The sequence below is a fragment of the Onychomys torridus genome, chromosome 16 (genome assembly GCF_903995425.1).
Source record: "Onychomys torridus chromosome 16, mOncTor1.1, whole genome shotgun sequence".
In the NCBI taxonomy this organism is placed as follows: domain Eukaryota; kingdom Metazoa; phylum Chordata; class Mammalia; order Rodentia; family Cricetidae; genus Onychomys; species Onychomys torridus.
Window position 1 is genome coordinate 6,823,096 of NC_050458.1, and position 18,200 is coordinate 6,841,295.

Sequence of the window (18,200 nt, forward strand, 5' to 3'; positions counted from 1 at the left end):
CCTTATGGAAATGTTCATATCTAGTAAATATTTTTTTTAATTAAAAAAGTGGAGCAGAGCACAAAATAACAGACTAATTTAGAGATAAGGATAGTGGTTCTATAACACTTGTTATATGTGTTTGTGTACGTATGTGCATCCATATGTGTAAGCATTCTATAGTCTAACAATGTAAAATATATAATCATCCTTTGATTCTGCAAGGAATTATTCTAGGACCCCCACCCATCAGATATTACTATGCAAATGTTTAAGTTCTTTATCTAAAATGCCAGCATTTGCATGTAACGTGTGTACACCATCCTGTACCTCTTTCATCTTAAAACATACAATGGATATGTATGCATATGGTATTAACATACAATGTATATGTATACACATAATGTAATACTGTTTTATGGTTAATAATGACAAGGACATATGTCAGTATGTGCTTATAGCAGGCACAGTCAAAAATATTTTCAATCTTAGATGTTTGTTTGTGGGATTGGAGTCTTCAGATACAGAGATCTGTTTCATGCTGTGGATCACTGTTAAGCTACCTTCCCCTCTGTTACAACTCTGTGACTTACTCACTGCCAAGGTTCTAGCACTCTCATGTAGACCTAGAACCAGATTTAGGAGTGGTGTTTGATTGCTAATTGATGGATTGTAGATACTATACTTTTCTTTTTTAAATTTAGTTTAATCATAATGTGGCATATTTCTGACTTCATTATACAGTTCTATTGTTAGCCATTTTCCTAACTGCAGAGGGATGTCCTTTTGAAGCACTTACATTCAGTGTGGACTGGTTTAGCTTCCTTTGCTTTTCATGGCTTAATTCTACTGACTTTTAGATGGTTGTTAAAGGCCCTTTTTGGTTTACTTGAAAATTTTTCGGAAAAAATTGGGTTAGAAAATTCAAGAATTCATGCTTATGGTAGTTTCCTAAGCCATACATTGTAAAATGCTTCCCTTAATTATTAGGTTTTTTTTAAAGTAAGCAAAATATACTTAACCTTTTTTAAAAACTAGTGTTAATAAAGTTGGAAAGATGATATATTCTGTAGACAAGGCCCCGTTTCAGAAAGAAGCAAGTGTTTTAAAACATGAAAGTCCAGTTCTGAAAATGTTAGCTTTATATCAGCCTGGTTTAGATGTCACTATCAGTTGTGACATTTATCCTTTTGTGTAATCTTACATTTCTTATAGTCTTCAGTGGATCAACTGTATGTATTCACAAAACACAGGCTTTTATTATTAAAAAAGGTTATTACATATTAATAAATTGAAGAAAATGTTAATTTATGATACTTGAGATATTTAAAAATAAAGCATTCTAGACCATGTGGACTCGAAGCTATTTGTGGAAGTTCTAATAATGAGACTTTTCCATTTCTGGATAGCTATTTTCTAAAGACTTACACAGGAGAAATACTTTTAAAAATCAAAGATTTATTGCCACATGTATTAACTCTGTTGGCAAATAATTTTATGTTAAGTACCTTTATCAGTTGTAATATTAATCCTGGACTTTCACTTTTGAATAAGTAGAACTCAATCATACTGAAGCTACATAGATATAATTAATTATGCTATACTTTTATTAGGTACATTATGAAACCACTGTATCATGTTTTTTAAAAGTATATGTGAAATCAAGTACAGGTACCTATTATGAAACTACCTTTTTTTTTTTTTTTTGGATTTTCAAGACAGGGTTGCTCTGGCTCTCCTAAATCTCACTCTAGACCAGGCTGGCCTCAAACTCTCAGAAATCTGCTTGCCTTTGCCTCTGGAGTGCTGGGATTAAAGGCATGTGCCACCACCTCCTGGCATGAAACTTCTTTAAAATGTTATTTTATGAGTACTGTTTTTTTTTTTGCCTGCATGCATATCTGTGCAACACATGCATGTACAGTGAATGCAGAAACCAGAAAAGGGCATGGTTTCTTTGGAACTGGAGATAATAGACAGTTTTGAGCACCAAGTGGGTGTTGGGAATCAAACTCAAGTCCTCTGGAAGAGTATCTAGTGCTCTTGACTGCTGAGGCATAAGTTCTGCCCCCAAGATACACTTCTTGACATCAAGTGTTTGTCATAATTTCATGGGAGCATTTCTTTCATTGTAATGACATCTAACATAGAGCCACTGTTCTTAGGTGTTGCTCACAATTCCTTTGCTTCCAGGTCCTTTCCTTATGGCTCTCCATTATAGCTACTTAGTAAGCCGGCAAAGAGATTATCTACAAACAAGGTGAATAGCAACTTGATGATATAGAGCGATATCTTCCCAGTTTAAGAGCAAATCCCAGGTCCCATAAAAAGAGGAAGACCATCAAATAGGGAATATGAAAGCCACCTTATAGTCATTCTTCTGCCCACATTCTAGTAGCCTGGGAGCAATTCCATGGGGTATAATTAGAAAACAATTGCCCTATGTAGTATCTCCTATAGAGAACTGTTTATTATTGGGTTTATGTGGGAATACCCCTGTGTGATAAATTGACCCTACAGAAAAGTTTCAGCATCAATTCTCAGAATTCTGCATCTGGGAGACTTCATCAGAGGGGTCTGTGTTTCTGTTAATTGTGTTGAAATCATGTTGTGTGATCATCTCAGCAAAGCACAAGGACCCCAACTCTGCACTCAAGAAATCTATTTAATTATATTCAGTTTGGAGTTTTCCAATACTATTTCACCTGGGACTCTGCAAATTAGTGAAGCCATTAGCATTTTGCAGAACCTGTGTTGAATGGGGACATATGTTAGGAAATTACAGCATTTGTCTTAAGAGATTGAAGAGAATAAATGAAAATGTGAGAAGCAGGAGGGAAAATAGGACATGCTTACTTTTATTCATAAGGAAGATGATAATACCATCAACTTTGATATAGCTATAATTTGCAAAGAATCTTTATGATTATTACTTTATTTCAACCTTTCAATAGTCTGCAAGATACAACAATTAATTTCCTTTCAAATAAATGAGAAAATGAGACTCATTGTATTAAGTAACTTGCCAAATCAGAAAATGAAGGAAGGATGGAGTCATGTCAGTAATTTAACGTTAAGTGTTCTAGCTCCAAGAATGAAACATGTCATCATATGCTGCAATTTCTTTAAAATTATTATGTTAAAATAATGTGGAATAATGCCTTAGTTCACTACTTAAGTTTAAAACTTTCATAAACCTAATGAAAAACAATTATATAATATTTTGAATAAGCTCTTGCTTAAGTTTAAAATATACATATACGATTGACTTAGTTTGAATTGAAAAAGACTTATTTTAAGATTCTGAATCTTTTGATAACTTACAGCCAGCCAGATCTTTGTATTTAATTATGTCATTTTACACTAACAGAATAACTGGCTATCAGACCGAGTTGGAGCTGGTGTGCTCTCTAAACTTCCTAAAAGGCAGCAAGACCTTCGCTTAGCTTTTACATCGAAGTGGTCACTGATCTGTAGGAAGTTGCTGGCATAGAACAGTGAGAGCAGATGTGCCCTTCACTAGTTTCAGCCAATGTTTACAACTTGTATTCAAAGGAAGAAACAGACAGTAAAGCAGTGTGTGTCTGTACTGCCTTCCTCCTTTTTCTGTCAGGGATATGTCCCAAGAGCCCCAGTGCTTCCTGTAGCCACAGACAGTATGTAATGCTACATTAGACCGCTTATCATCATATGCATATTGAGAGTTTAATATGTAAATTTAGCAAAACAAGAGATTACTAATTATAACAGCCAATAATAAAACATATTAACAATATTCTGTAATGTATGTAATGAAGTCTCTCTCCTTGGCCACAGAGAAGGTAGTAGATAGACTATGGTGAATAAAAGGTGACTTGCTTCTTGAGTGGGACAGACTACTACAATACCTTGATTAGTCATGCAACTCAGAACAGAAATGTAAAACTTAAGGTTTTTTTTTTTTTTATTTTCAGAATTTTCCATTAACAGTTTTGGACTATGGTTGATTGTTTTCCAGTGATTACTGTGATGCTGTCTCTAGAGAGACATCACATTAAGCACATCTTTCTTACCTGTGCCAATCACTAAGAAGATCTCAAAAAGTTATATAAATATTATTTCATTCATAAAACATCCCCTTAATGACATTTTGAGATTTTTTTGCACTTGGCATTAATGCATTTGAACATGTTCTAAATGTCAATAGTTTTTCCTATTCAATAATCTGCCCCCACCTTCAGTTAATTTTTAGGCAGCATCTGTGATGTCTGTATGTCACTTTGTTTAGCTGTAATGTATTCTAGAATGTTTTGGTTATTTCAGCATTGGAGCTATATAAATAAAGAAATTCTTTTTGACTTTTTTCTATTTATAAAGCAGTCAACTTTCATTGTTAAGTTCCTTAGCTTTAGATTTTATGTTGTATTTTATGTTGGTCAAGTTTCTGTCTATTCATCATTCTCTGAATCTTTAAAAAAAATATTTTCAGTATCAATAGATAAATTGGTAGAATCATTTGATTTTTTCCTTAATTTGTATAAGATGAATTATATTGATCTTCATATATCTACTCTGTGTTCCAGAAACAAACTTCACTTGGTTATGGATTATTTCTTCTTTGATAAATTTTATTTATGAATATTTTGTTAAGTATTTCCTTGTCCATGCTTAGATTTATTATTTTCACTTTCTTTTTATGTTTGCCATTGGCATCTCCCTCCCTCCCTCCCTCCTTCCTTCCTTCTTTTCATCTTCCTTTCAATTTTTTGGTTTCTTTTTTTATCTTTCTTGTATTCCCTTGAGATTTTTGAACATTTTTTAAAATTTTTCTATAGTTTTTCCTTTCATAATTTTTTGTTGATTGCTTTAGCTAATGTAATATGTTTCATGTGTACATTTTACATACTACCGGCTTGTATAGTTAACTATTTAGAGGTAAATAGAGAAACCTTTTGCTCTTATATTTAGTTATCTCCCCCTGTTAAATATTCCTTGTTCATGTGTTGAAAACCAAAAATTAAGCATTATATATTTTGCACTTCAGATATCTTAAATAATTTAGAAGACCCGGGAGAACAAAATTCTACTGTAGTTATCCATATTTTGACTCGCCATGTTTTTCATTCCTGTCACTATTTCCAGGCTCCTTGTCATTCCGTGTTTCTGTGTCCTTAGCTCTTCTTCTAGAGTGGTTCTGCATGGAAAACTCACTTAGCCTTCTTTTCTTTCACAGTGTTCTTCATTCTTGAAAGATAATTTCATCACCTTTAGAATCTAAGCTGACTTTTTTTTCTCTTTTTTTGGCAATTGAAAACTACTGTGCTCATCCCTTGTACCCTACCAAGCTCCTATGCAACATTTTATGTCAGTCAGTGTAATGCTTTTCACCCTTTTTATTAAGCGGTGTGTGTGTGTGTGTGTGTGTGTGTGTGTGTGTGTGTGTGTGTGTTATAATAGGTTTTTTTTGTTTTGTTTTTTTTACTTTGGTTAGGCTATATCTTTGTATAGATTTTTTTTTTGTTCTTCTAGTTTAAAGACATTTTGAACCTGTAGGCTTTCATTTTTACCTTATAGGAAATTTTCAACTCCTAACTTTTCAGCTTATTTTTTTCTCATTCTATAATGAGAATGAATATCTTTTATTACCATCTCTCAGGTCTTTGAATATTTGTTCACCTTCTATACTTCTTTAGTCTATATCCTTTTTCCATATTGAGTAACTTTTCCTGTTCTACACTCAAAGGCATTTAGTCATTGCTCTGTCTTCTCTATATTGTAGAGGAGCCCATCATCTGGCTTTGTTACATTTCAGGTCGATTTCAGTTGTTCATTTTCCATTTGCTTATTTTGTGTCTTTTAACAGTTCTTGCTCTAGATCCATGAATAGGTTTTCATACTATTACCAAATGAAATTTTATTATATTAATTTTGCCCTTTGAAGTCATATAAGAGTTATTATAAAATAGTGACTGGTAATGTCTACACACCATTATTTGTGATAGTTGAAGATATTTTTTTCTATGTGTTTGATGATCATTACTTTATTTAATTCTCAAAATGGCACTAGATCTTACTCTTTTAAAAATGCTATTCAGTACCAGGTGTATGATACTCTTATCCCCTTTTTTCAATAGTAGGAGGAATATTTACTTTGGTTCCAAATGTTTTAAAGTACTAAACTACTTTATTTACAGAGTACAGGCCATATTTCTGACCTTTGTGTAGTCTGAAATCAGGGGAACATGAGAGATTGTGAACTGAATGAATTTTTTTCATTTAAATCACCTAGACTTTTCATTTATAGGTGTCATACTATTTATCTCCTTTAACTGAGAAACACATAATGCTTCCTTATGGAACTATAATATGTTTTGAGAAGGCAGCAGGTTTTCTAATATAGAAATACTTTGAGGCTCCTGAGTAGTCCCAAGCAGGTGTATAAATATACAATGGACTGGTCACCTTCATCTTTTGGTGTGAACTACTAGAATTCTAATTTTTTATCTGTGTGATAAAGTTGTTTAAGAAGCACCTGTCTGGCCCATGGGTAAAGAATGAAGTTCTTTCTATACATTTTATTTTGTGTGTATTAGATCATGCAGTTTAATTTGTTTTCTTAAAGAAACATTTAAAGATAATTGTTTCCAGTCTCTGGGCTGCATTTGTCTGTGTACTAGGAGTGCCATGAATGTGGACCAACACATGTGTAGACTACAGTATCACATTACTGTGACATTAGACACGTCTACATGAGATCCTAATTGCTTGGGAGTCTTGTGAAAACAGATTGCTAGGCCCTACTATTTCTTTTTGATTCTCTGGATCTGAGTGGTAGGTACCTGATGTATGCATTTCTGACATGTTTTCAGACTCTCTTGTTGCCATTTTAGGAATTTTAAACATCTTTATTACTAGATCCAGGCCAACCATTGTTTAATAACCTCTATGATACACTTGAAAAAATTATTTTGCTTTTATGAAATAGGAATTTTATAATCAATGTCCTTTCAGATCTACAGATAACTCACTGTGCTGTCTTCTCTGACGAAATTTCCTCCTGTGGTTTTGTCCCCTCAGAGTTGCCTTTTTCTTTTCAGTTGCTTTGACTAGAAACCTGGATGTTAACCTTGACTGTTCAGTCTTTCTTATACTGGAAATTCTCAGTTCTTTTTTCTTGTGGTAGCTCTTGTCATTACCTTTGTGCAGGGTATGCTCACCTTTATCTTTCCCAGAGATTATGAAAACATCCTTCAATTTTAGTGTCTTCTAACCCTTCTCTTTATAGAATTTAGGTCCAGATTTTTAAAGCCTAGGTCAGATTTTTTCTTATTTAAATTAATGTTTGGAAATGGTAGCCTGTAATAGGTGTAAAAGGATTCTTCTAATTCTTGTATCCCATTCTTGTATAGCACTGCGTTCTCCTTCCTTCCTTTCCTTTAGGGATGCTGGTACCCACTTCCCCATTTTGCTTTTATTTTTACAGTATGCTGTTACTACTTCTTACTGGGATGTTCTCTCTTCTTTTCCATCTCTCTCTCTCTTTACTTGTCCACTAAGTCACATCTTTCAGTTCCCATGTTAAAACAGTTACTTTAGGTGTGTTTGGTGAGTTCACATTTTATCCTAGTATTTTGTTCTCTCCTGTGACACACTTAATCTGTTGTGTCTCTGCCCACATTGTTGCAAACATCTTTCATTGTTATCTAGAACTTAGCACAACATAGAACAAATGGAAGGTATTCTGTAAATATTTTTAAATGAATGAAAATACTAACAATGTTTAAAATATGTGTATATATGTATGTGTATTTGAAAAAAAGTCCCTTTTGAAGTCATAAATAAATACACTATGTTTGGGAAATAGATTTTTATCAGAAGTTGCCATCATGTGATTTGTCTATCAAAACTGTAACAATGTAATTTCTCAAAAAGATAAGTTGTTTTAATGTAATATTAAGTAAGTCATATTATATATTATGATTTCACTTTTCCTTTCTACTGATAGATATAGAAGGAAACTTTTAAAATCATTTTCACAGAAAATCTGTTGTGTAACTATTTTTAACCACTTAAAATGTTGAGTTTTCATCATTCTAAAGATTATCATATGTCATTTCTAGGAACAATACTTAATTATTTAGATTTAAAATTGTATTATTGCTGAGTCACTGTTTAATTTACAAACATTCAGCAGTCTTGAGGAAAAACTCATGATTTTATACCAGCATGCAAAAATAAATGAACTCAAATCCATATATAGCTGAGCAGTCTTTGTCTTAATCAGGTTATCCAATAGTCTTTGTTTCTACTTTTGCTTATTGGTAGCAGAAGTATTCTGTTTTTAAGGAATTATGGCAAGGCTTGCTCTGTAGGCCTGAATGACAACAGAAGCCCTGTAGTTTGCATTTGTGAGTTCTCTTTGGAATCATAGCTCTTTCCTGGTATCTAATGGTAATGCAGATAGAGTTCTTGAAAGCAGTTAGGATCCCACAGTTTAAAATGTTTGTAACTTCTCTGTCTGTCCTTTTCCATTGTCTCCTTTATTGCAATCTTGTCTGCCCGGCTCTCACAGGAGACATGGATTACAACTGGTTGGACCATACGTCTTGGCATAGCAGTGAGGCCTCCCCAATGTCTTTGGTGAGACGTGTGGAGCCTTACTATCTAATTTCCGTTATCATTTCACTTTTCCTTTTTTATTTACACCTTTGCATGTTTTCTTTTTTGTATCTTTTTTTGTTTTGTTTTATCTCACACTTGTAGGGGACAGTCAAAAGGGAAAAAGAAAAACTAGTGAGCAGGGAGTTTGGTCGGATTCTAACACCAGGTCTGGGAGACAAAGGAAAATGATGTACTGTGGTGGCCACTCTTTGGAAGAGGATTTGGAATGGTCTGAGCCTCAGATTAAGGACTCTGGGGTAGATACCTGTAGTAGCACCACTCTTAACGAGGAACATAGCCCTAGTGTGAAGGTACTGCCTTTAGCCTGCTCATCTGCTCTTCCTTCGTTTGCTCTCTGTCACTCATTAAATCAGGACATAATGAAAGGACAGGGCATTTCAAGGGTCAATGTAGCATTTCTGAAGGTGCAGAAAAGAAAAACAAAACAACTGAATGACTAAGCCAAAAAGCCTTTTGCTTGCATTGCTGTTTTCCTTGATCGACAGCATCCCAAAATCTACATAAATGAAAATAAAACTTCGGAGCAAAGGAATGTTTTGTGTACAGTTGAATGAGAGAACTGTGAAATGTTATAAACAATAAATGCTTTTGGATTGGCTTCTTTAACGTTCACATGCATTTTCCTTAGGAGGAAATCAAATTATCACTAGTTTGAATCCCAGGCAAAAGGGAGATGACTGGGTGTGTCTGCACAGAGGAAGTTGTTTTTCTTTTTTCCCTTTCGCTGTCTTTTGTTCTTTTGTCACGGCATTCTGATGTCGTGTTGATTAGCAGTAGAGTCATCGCCACATGCTTTGATACTTAGTATTTATTTGCTTTTAGTATAGCAAAAATAAAGTAATCTTTCACCATGTAGATGTGATTGCCTGGAATTTGTCCTTTTGCCTGCTAAGTTTTGCATGGAGTTAGGCATGCTCCATTTAGGTGATCGTGGAATTACTATGATTACACAAATCATTTACTTCATTGCTTAGCATATTATTAATAATAAAATGGTTCATCAGTTACAAAGCCACAAGAAAGAAACAAGCTGGTAATATGATTGTTATTTAACAATAACTGTCTTTGAATGATCTATTAGAAGAAATTTACTGAATAGATTAAAAAGTCTAAAATAATAAGTGAACTGTTTGGCAGCTGTGGTGCCCTATGTTGTTAATGTCACTGTTGCAGAAGCTGAGCTTGAGACAGGGAAATCATAAGATTAGAGACCAACATAGGCCACAGAGTAATATCAAGGCCAACCCAAGCTACATAGTGAGTTCAAGGCAAGGTTGGGTTATGTAGCAAAACCCTATTAAAAACAATCCGTGAGTTTTAGAGAAGTGAGAGACATAATCTGTGGATCTTTGAGTAGATCTGTTTGTTCCATGCGCATTCAATTGGACAGGTATTGGGGATTTGTGCAGTTTTTACATTAATTATGAGTTTAGATTTCACGTTTTTAATGTTTTCCCTTTTAACCATTACTAAGAGTATTTCAAAAATTTCCAAATGTGTTTGAAGAAGAAATTGTCTTTTTTTCCCTGAAGTCAATTAAGTAGATTTTTATTGTATCTTTTTCTGACTATGAGTTTGAATTAATCTTCAGCAAGTTGAGTTAGCATATATTTTAAAGAAAATTTTAGAGCTATTATCCTTTAGTATATTGTGGTAGATGATAACTGAGAGTTTTCTATAATTGGATTTTAAAAACCCTTGCATTCATAAAAGTGGGGTTATAAAAAGAATATTCTAAGTGCTTAAGTCAATAATTTGGATTGTAAACTGGTTTGTGTAATCATAATACTTTAGAATGCTCGTGTTTAGAGATACTGTACAATCATGGTAATTTGACATAAAATTAATTTTTCTTATTTGTTGATGTTGTATGTCAGCATCCTGTGACCTGGCAGCCATCCAAAGATGGAGATCGCCTAATTGGTCGTATTTTATTAAATAAGCGTTTGAAAGATGGGAGTGTACCTCGAGATACAGGAGCACTGCTGGGTTTAAAGGTATGTAATGAATTTTATGGGATTTGGCTCCATATTACTTTACAGATCTATCACTAAAACAAATATAGCTCTTTCTCCCTGTGCCAGTTTAGGGTCTATCTTATTTCCATTTTCAAGAATTCTAAAACACTGTCATTCATTCCTGTGAACTCATTTTCCAAGTATTTTTATCAAGTTTCTGGGCTAGACGGATAGTCAGGAGGTAGAGTGATTGCTTGGTGAGTAAGAGGCCCTGATTCCTATCCCAGAACCCACATACAAAAACCAGGCCTGGTTTTCCTATCCCAGAACCCACATGCAGAAGCCAGGCCTGGTTTTCCTATCCCAGAACCCACATGCAGAAGCCAGGCCTGGTTTTCCTATCCCAGAACCCACATCCAAAAACCAGGCCTGGTTTTCCTATCCCAGAACCCACATGCAGAAGCCAGGCCTGGTTTTCCTATCCCAGAACCCACATGCAGAAGCCAGGCCTGGTTTTCCTATCCCAGAACCCACATGCAGAAGCCAGGCCTGGTGCTGCACCCTGGTAATCCTAAAGCTGAAGAGGCAGAGACGGGCAGGTTTCTTGTACTTCCTGCTTTGCGAGCCTAATCTACTCATCAAATTCCAGGTTGGTGATGAAGAAGGACACTAAAGGTTGTCCTCTGGCCTTTATGCAAATGCACACACATCCGTGCACACTCATATACATATATACCTGCAAACAGACACACACATCATTCTTACTATACACATGTGTACCTGCAGACACACAAACATCTATGGATACTCATACACATACATGCACACCTTCAAACATAGACAACTTTATGCATACTGTGCACAGGTACACCTGAAAACACACACATATATCCAAGCACACTCATGCACATGTAAACCTGTAAACACATATCCAGGCACACACATGCATATGCACATATGCAGACTCAAACATCTATGCACATTTATATACATGTACACCTGCACACACACACATCCATGCATAAACAGACACATGTTATATATGTGGACACATTCATTTCTATGCACACTAATATGCATGTACACCTGCAAACACACACACGTCCAAGCATACACATATACATGTTCACCTGCAAGCACACACATACACATGTTCACCTGCAAGCACACACACGTCCAAGCACACACATACACATGTTCACCTGCAAACACACAAACATTCAAGCACACACATACACATGTTCACCTGCAAACATCCAAGTACATACATACACATGTACACCTGCAAACACACACACGTCCAAGCATACACATATACATGTTCACCTGCAAGCACACACACGTCCAAGCACACACATACACATGTTCACCTGCAAGCACACACACGTCCAAGAACACACATACACATGTTCACCTGCAAACACACACATGTCCAAGCACACACATACACACATACATGTGCACAGTTATTTTCTGATAGTCCATATTTTCTGATAGTTTAACATACATTTTTAAAAGACATTGATAATAACTTGGTTAAAAAAAGTTTGAATCCTAAACACAATAAATATACTTGAGCTTAAACTGTTTATCTTGCCTATAATTATGTCAGTATTAAAGTAAGAGCTTTATTTAATTTTTTATTATGCAAATTTGAAAATATATGTACTAAATCAAAATGTAATTTTTGTTGATGTAGTAAATTGTTTTTTATGTCTAGATGTGTATGTTTTATGGGAAACTGGTTTTAGGGTGTCAGGGTCAAACTAAAGCCCTTACGCATGCTAGTTAATCACTCTGCAACTGAGCTATATCAACCCTCAAAATACCATATGAAATCTGGACACCCCTAAATAATTGTGTCAGGTGACAAATATATTGATCTCTATATTTGAACAGTAAAGTCATAGAACACTATTTGGCAAATAAGAAAATAGAGCTCTTTTAGCTTTTGTATATCTAATATTCCTAATGAAAAACTGAAATAAAAAAGAATAAATCTTTCAGAGTTAAGCCATTGCTACAGAAATTGTACTCTAGAATATAGTAAGCGGTAGTATTAAAACTGTTGGTGGTGTGAGATGCGATGGTTGGTGTGTTTGACAGTTACCTCTCATCTTAGTCAGCACTCATGGAGGTCTTCCAGTTTTCCGTGGTCTCGGAGAGATGGTGATGGTGGTGGTGATAGGATTTCAGTTCAGAATGTCTATGATAAAGCAGTGGTTATAGAGATTAGGAAGGCTTAGATTTGCTTTCAGTTAGCGTAGTTACTCTTTTATTGCTTTTAATGGAGGAGAAGGTTTATTGTAGATATGAGGGAGAGCACAGCCAGAGGCGGAGACATCTGGGAGAGTCCAGAGAGAACATGACCCTGAGCCAAAGAGGGAAGGAAGGCATGGAGAGCCAGGACACTGAGAGGCAGGGAGAGTGGGGGCAGACAAAAGCACGTAGTCGGTCCTCTTTCCACAACCCTGGAAAAGTCAACTTCTCACGGTATCAGATATGACTCCACAGTGGGGAAAGTAGCCTGTACGGTGAGTTGTTCAGATAAAATAAAGCAGTAAACAGAAGTCCAATGTCTGGCATTGTGTCTGAATTTTATAATAACCACCACTGACAGTATTATTATACTAATAATTACAGTGCTACTGTTGTTAAATTTTCTTGAGCAACAAGTATTTTCATGAAGATGTGAAGCCATAAGAAACTTACGTCTAACTTTCAGAGTTAAACATAGTATTAATTAGTACAGACTGAATTGTAACTGAGTATAATTCACTGTTGTTGGGGAAACATGCATGGAATAAGATAGGACAGCTCAGTAACATTTAATGCAAGGACCTTTCACTCACTTGTCAGAGAAGAAACTGACTGGCTCTAGTTCGTGAAGTTAGTCTATCGTTGGAGTCACCTGCTTTGAAATTTGACATGGCCTGCCTGAAGAGTGGCCAGCCAGACCAAAGCGTTAGTTTCGTAAGACTATGGGATTTTACAGCACTCCTAATGCATGTTTCCAATGTGTATTTCGTTTTCTAAAATAAATATTTTAATAAAAATTAAAAGGTAGAAAATTAGGCTTCAAATAATCTAAAGTTTATATTATTTCTGACGAAGTTAGTTAAATTTTATAATTTTCTCAAGAAAGATCTGTTGTCATTATGGATATTATTAATATAACTAAATATTAATGAAAATGTTTTATTTTAATTTTTGTATTAGAATGTTTAAAATTTATACCTAAAGTGTTTATATAAATAAAAAACATTTACTTCAATGTTTTGAGAGATAAATATGAGAATTCTATAGTAAGGAATTGTTGAGTTTCTAAGATATATATATTTTCAACAAGAGAACTAAATTACAACAAATTTGCAATAAAAAACATTCCTTAATGCAGATGCTTACGTTCAAAAGGCAACACTATATTAAGAAATGAAATTTAGTACATTAAATTACAGTTTTGGAATCTGAAAATTGTTCCGGTGTTTTTACTGGAGTCTTTGTGCTCACTTTAATAGTATGACAGTTCTGATCCTTTCCTCCTTTAAACAGGTTGTAGGAGGAAAGATGACTGAATCAGGTCGGCTTTGTGCATTCATTACCAAAGTAAAGAAAGGAAGTTTAGCTGATACAGTAGGACATCTTAGACCAGGTAGGTTCCTACCACTGGATATTTACATTAAAAGGTCAGTTGGGGTGAAGAGGATGCTTGCCTAGCCTGTCAAAGCGTTAGGTGGATCCCCGCACTGCAAAAAGAAAGCTGCTAGCCATGAATAGTTATGAAAAAAAATGCATCTCATTTATAAGTGATTTGACCAGTAATTATTGTTTCTTTCATGTGTATTAAAATCTTTAGTCCTTAATGGAAAGTTATAACTCTTTTTCCTTATGTCATACTAGACATAATATCTTTTTTAAATGCTTTTTTTTGAGAATTTTAGACAGTGTATTTTGATCATTTTCATCTCTCTTCCAACTTCTAGATTCTCTCCCACTTCCCTGTACACTCAAATTCATATATTTTATATTACTGATGGATATTCTTATCTGCCTCCAATATTAGCTTATTTTGTTTCCCTAAAATCTTTATTTTTCTTTTTAAAAAAATTCCAATATTGTTTAGGAAACCAACTTCATCAGTAAATGCACACTTTCTAAATTATGTCATCCCCATATTGTTTGTTCTCCAATAGGAATTGGAGAAATCATTAAATTCTTTGAAGAAGATTTCATATTACTATCTTAAAAGATATCACTTAGCTTCTTAAAAAAATTTTAGACTTTAGGCAGCTGAAGCTCCTTAAAGGAACCAGTGCTTACTTAACAATGTATGTCCTACATATCTAGAGTGGGATCTTGAGGTCATCCAAGAGTTGACCTTGATCATTGTCTACAATTAAAAATTGAATGGATATGACTGTTAGGTGGTGTATTTCTACTAACATTATCCTTGCAAATGAAATATGCTATTCTAGCTATGGAGTTTGTTTCATTATGTCTGTTATTCTGTTATGGTGAATGTATTGTGAAATTCACTGAATCCCAACGATTGGTTGACTTTGAGTAGATTTGGTGGACTTGGTTTATGTTTATAAGATTATTCCTGAACCACAGGTGATGAAGTACTAGAATGGAATGGGCGGCTATTACAAGGAGCCACATTTGAGGAAGTTTACAACATTATTCTGGAATCCAAACCTGAACCACAGGTTGAGCTTGTTGTATCAAGGCCAATTGGGTAAGATAGTCTTAGTAATTTCCTTTTGACTTATTGTGAAGATGTATTTATTTTTGTTTTATGTGTATGACTGTTTTGTTTGAATGTATGTATGAGCATAGCATGCAAGCTTGGTGCACACAGAGGACAGAAAGAGGGCCCGAGTCCCTGGTTTTGGAGTTATGGATGGTTGTGAGCCTATATGGAAGTGCTGGTGCTCAGCATGAGCAGTATGTGCTCTTAGGACTGCGCCATTGATCCAGCCCTGGTTTCAGAAATTCATTTGTGTGTGAAGAGGATTGCTATTCAGCACTCTGTGTTCTGCAGCCCAGAGTTTTCTGACTACTTTATGCAAGTAAGGTTTTCATAGACATCTTTTTAATTTAATTAAAACATTTGACCAAAATTAGTAATTTTTCTTTATCTGATTATATAAAATAGGTTGGTGATTATAAAAAAGAAGAAATATTTAGTGACTTTTAATTGTTGTAATCTTAATAACTAGTGTACACCTCCACTTATTAGTAGGGGAGGGTACTACTTTAACATACAATTGTTGGAAAAGTTTTATTCGTTTTGTACACTCTGAAAATACCAATCCCTGGAATAGACATAGCTTACAGTTTTGTTTTTGTTTTTTGTTTTGTTTTTTTTAATGTTGATTCTAGCTGACAAAAGAGAGAACTAAACTGCATATAATTCCCAGACACAGGGCTTACTTAAGGAAAAGTAATTTCTTAAAAATGCGATTAATAATGAAATAGGCAACATTAAAACACATTTTATCATTGTATTTTATTGCCAATAGCTTATAGATTCCAAAGGTGGCAATAAATTTAACCCTTTCATCTAAGCTATGAGGATTATTCTAGAAGTGTCTGAAAGTCCTTTTTCTGCAGAAACTTTTATTCTATGATAATATAAAAGGTGTGTCAAAATTAAATAAGAAAAATGTATAACTGGACAGAAAACTAGTGAATGAATTATTAAGTCAATGAGTAGCTTGCAGCATCTGTGAATGGAGGCTGCAGAAGTCATTCCTTGTAATCATGCCCTGTTCCATTTACTTAGGAAATAATGGGTGGTAGCCTTTTGCCTTTTTAAAGTTTGGAAATATGGTAAAACCATAGTGTATCAGCTTAGTGTATTAATCAAATCTACTTTAGTGTTAAAGTGTACTCATTATATTTTAATATTCTAAATAATTTATAGTAATAAATGACCCTCCTATATCAAATAACTATAGATATTTTTGATGTAATTATGGTTACAAGGTAACTTTGAAAGTTCCCATGAGAATCATGTTGGCCTGTTACCAATGTAACCACTACATTTTAAGATTTGAGTTATAACTGGAATGTTTTAATGATATTTAATTTGAGTTCCATTATAACTTATTTATAACTAAAGGCAAAAATAGAGAATTGAATTAATATATGTTTATAAAAACTTAACCTTATTGAATACAAAACATTTTTTAGAGTAAATGTTTATATAGTAAAGTACATAATAAATAAAGTGTGTTTTTATAAATCTGCTACAAATGCACATAGAATTTAATTACTTTTAGAGGTAGCTGCAAAAATGTAATCCCAGACTTAGGAGGAAGAGGCAGAACTCGGTTGCAAATTCTAGGCCATCTTCACCTATATGGAAAACCTAGGCCAGCTTGTCCAAACACAAACAGAAATTGTGGCTGGTCATATTTCATATGCTTTCACTGCACTCAGTTTAAATATGACACTTTTAATTTGTAATTTTGATTAAAATAGAGGCATCAATTGTTAATAGTTTCTTTTTTCTCCCTTTCTGTCATTTCAGAGATATACCTAGAATACCCGACAGCACACATGCACAACTGGAATCCAGTAAGTGGAATTTATTCTGGGTTATGGCACTCAGTGTACCATTCATCAAAGGTCTAATGAAGAAATTGATTTTTTTTGTTTGTTTGTTTTTTTGAGACAGTGTTTCTTTGTGTAGCTTTGCGCTGTTCCTGGAACTTGCTTTGTAGACCAGGCTGGCCTTGAACTCACAGAGATTCACCTGTCTCTGCCTCCCGAGTGCTGGGATTACAGGCGTGTGCCACCACTGCCCGGCTTGAAATTGATTTCTAAATATGGAGGAGGAGAAGTAAAAAGGATAGTCTCAAATATTAATGTTAAATCCATGTAAAGATAGAAATGTTCATATTATTTCACAGCACTGTTTGAAAAAATACACACTATAATAATTTCAGTATTTTATTTTTCCTCAGCCATCGTTACTGTGGACTTTTTAAAGTAGCTTTATTAAGGCTTATTCTAATAAACTGCATGACAAGCATACAGTTACATTTTGACTACTTGGGTACCCATGTATTGCAATGAAATGCCATGACCATCTCCATTATTCACCATAGCTACCTACCCCTAAAGTTTCCTACATAATTTAAATCAGAGATACATCACTCTTTACAATAGCCACAAATGATATAAAATACCTTGGGGTTACTCTAACTAAGCATGTGAAGGACCTATATGACAAGAACTTTAAGTCCCTGAAAAAAGAAATTGAAGAAGATGTCAGAAAATGGAAAGATCTCCCATGCTCATGGATAGGCAGGATTAACATAGTAAAAATGGCGATCTTACCAAAAGCAATCTACAGATTCAACTCAATCCCCATCAAATTACCAACACAATTCTTCACAGATCTGGAAAGAATAATACTCAACTTAATATGGAAAAACAAAAAATACAGGATAGCCAAAAGAATCCTGTACAATAAAACAACCTCTGGAGGCATCATGATCCCCGACCTCAAGCTCTACTATAGAGCTACCATAATAAAAACAGCTTAGTACTGGCATAAAAACCAACATGAGGACCAATGGAATCGAAGTG

The 18,200-nt window shown here is 34.4% G+C and overlaps 1 protein-coding gene across 24 annotated transcripts in view; it reads left to right on the forward strand.

Moving 5' to 3' along the window:
• Positions 1–18,200, forward strand: part of Rims2 (regulating synaptic membrane exocytosis 2) — a 465,362-nt gene that overhangs the window by 215,212 nt on the left and 231,950 nt on the right. For 13 of the 24 annotated variants that reach the window (XM_036208697.1, XM_036208698.1, XM_036208699.1 and 10 more), the window contains 5 exons: positions 8,722–8,930; positions 10,518–10,637; positions 14,151–14,250; positions 15,213–15,336; positions 17,137–17,183. In XM_036208697.1, the coding sequence (XP_036064590.1) occupies positions 8,722–8,930; positions 10,518–10,637; positions 14,151–14,250; positions 15,213–15,336; positions 17,137–17,183 (600 nt within the window). Of the gene's footprint in view, positions 1–8,530; positions 8,599–8,721; positions 8,931–10,517; positions 10,638–14,150; positions 14,251–15,212; positions 15,337–17,136; positions 17,184–18,200 lie in introns of all 24 variants that reach the window. The other 11 variants (XM_036208701.1, XM_036208705.1, XM_036208711.1 and 8 more) reach the window with 1 other exon arrangement.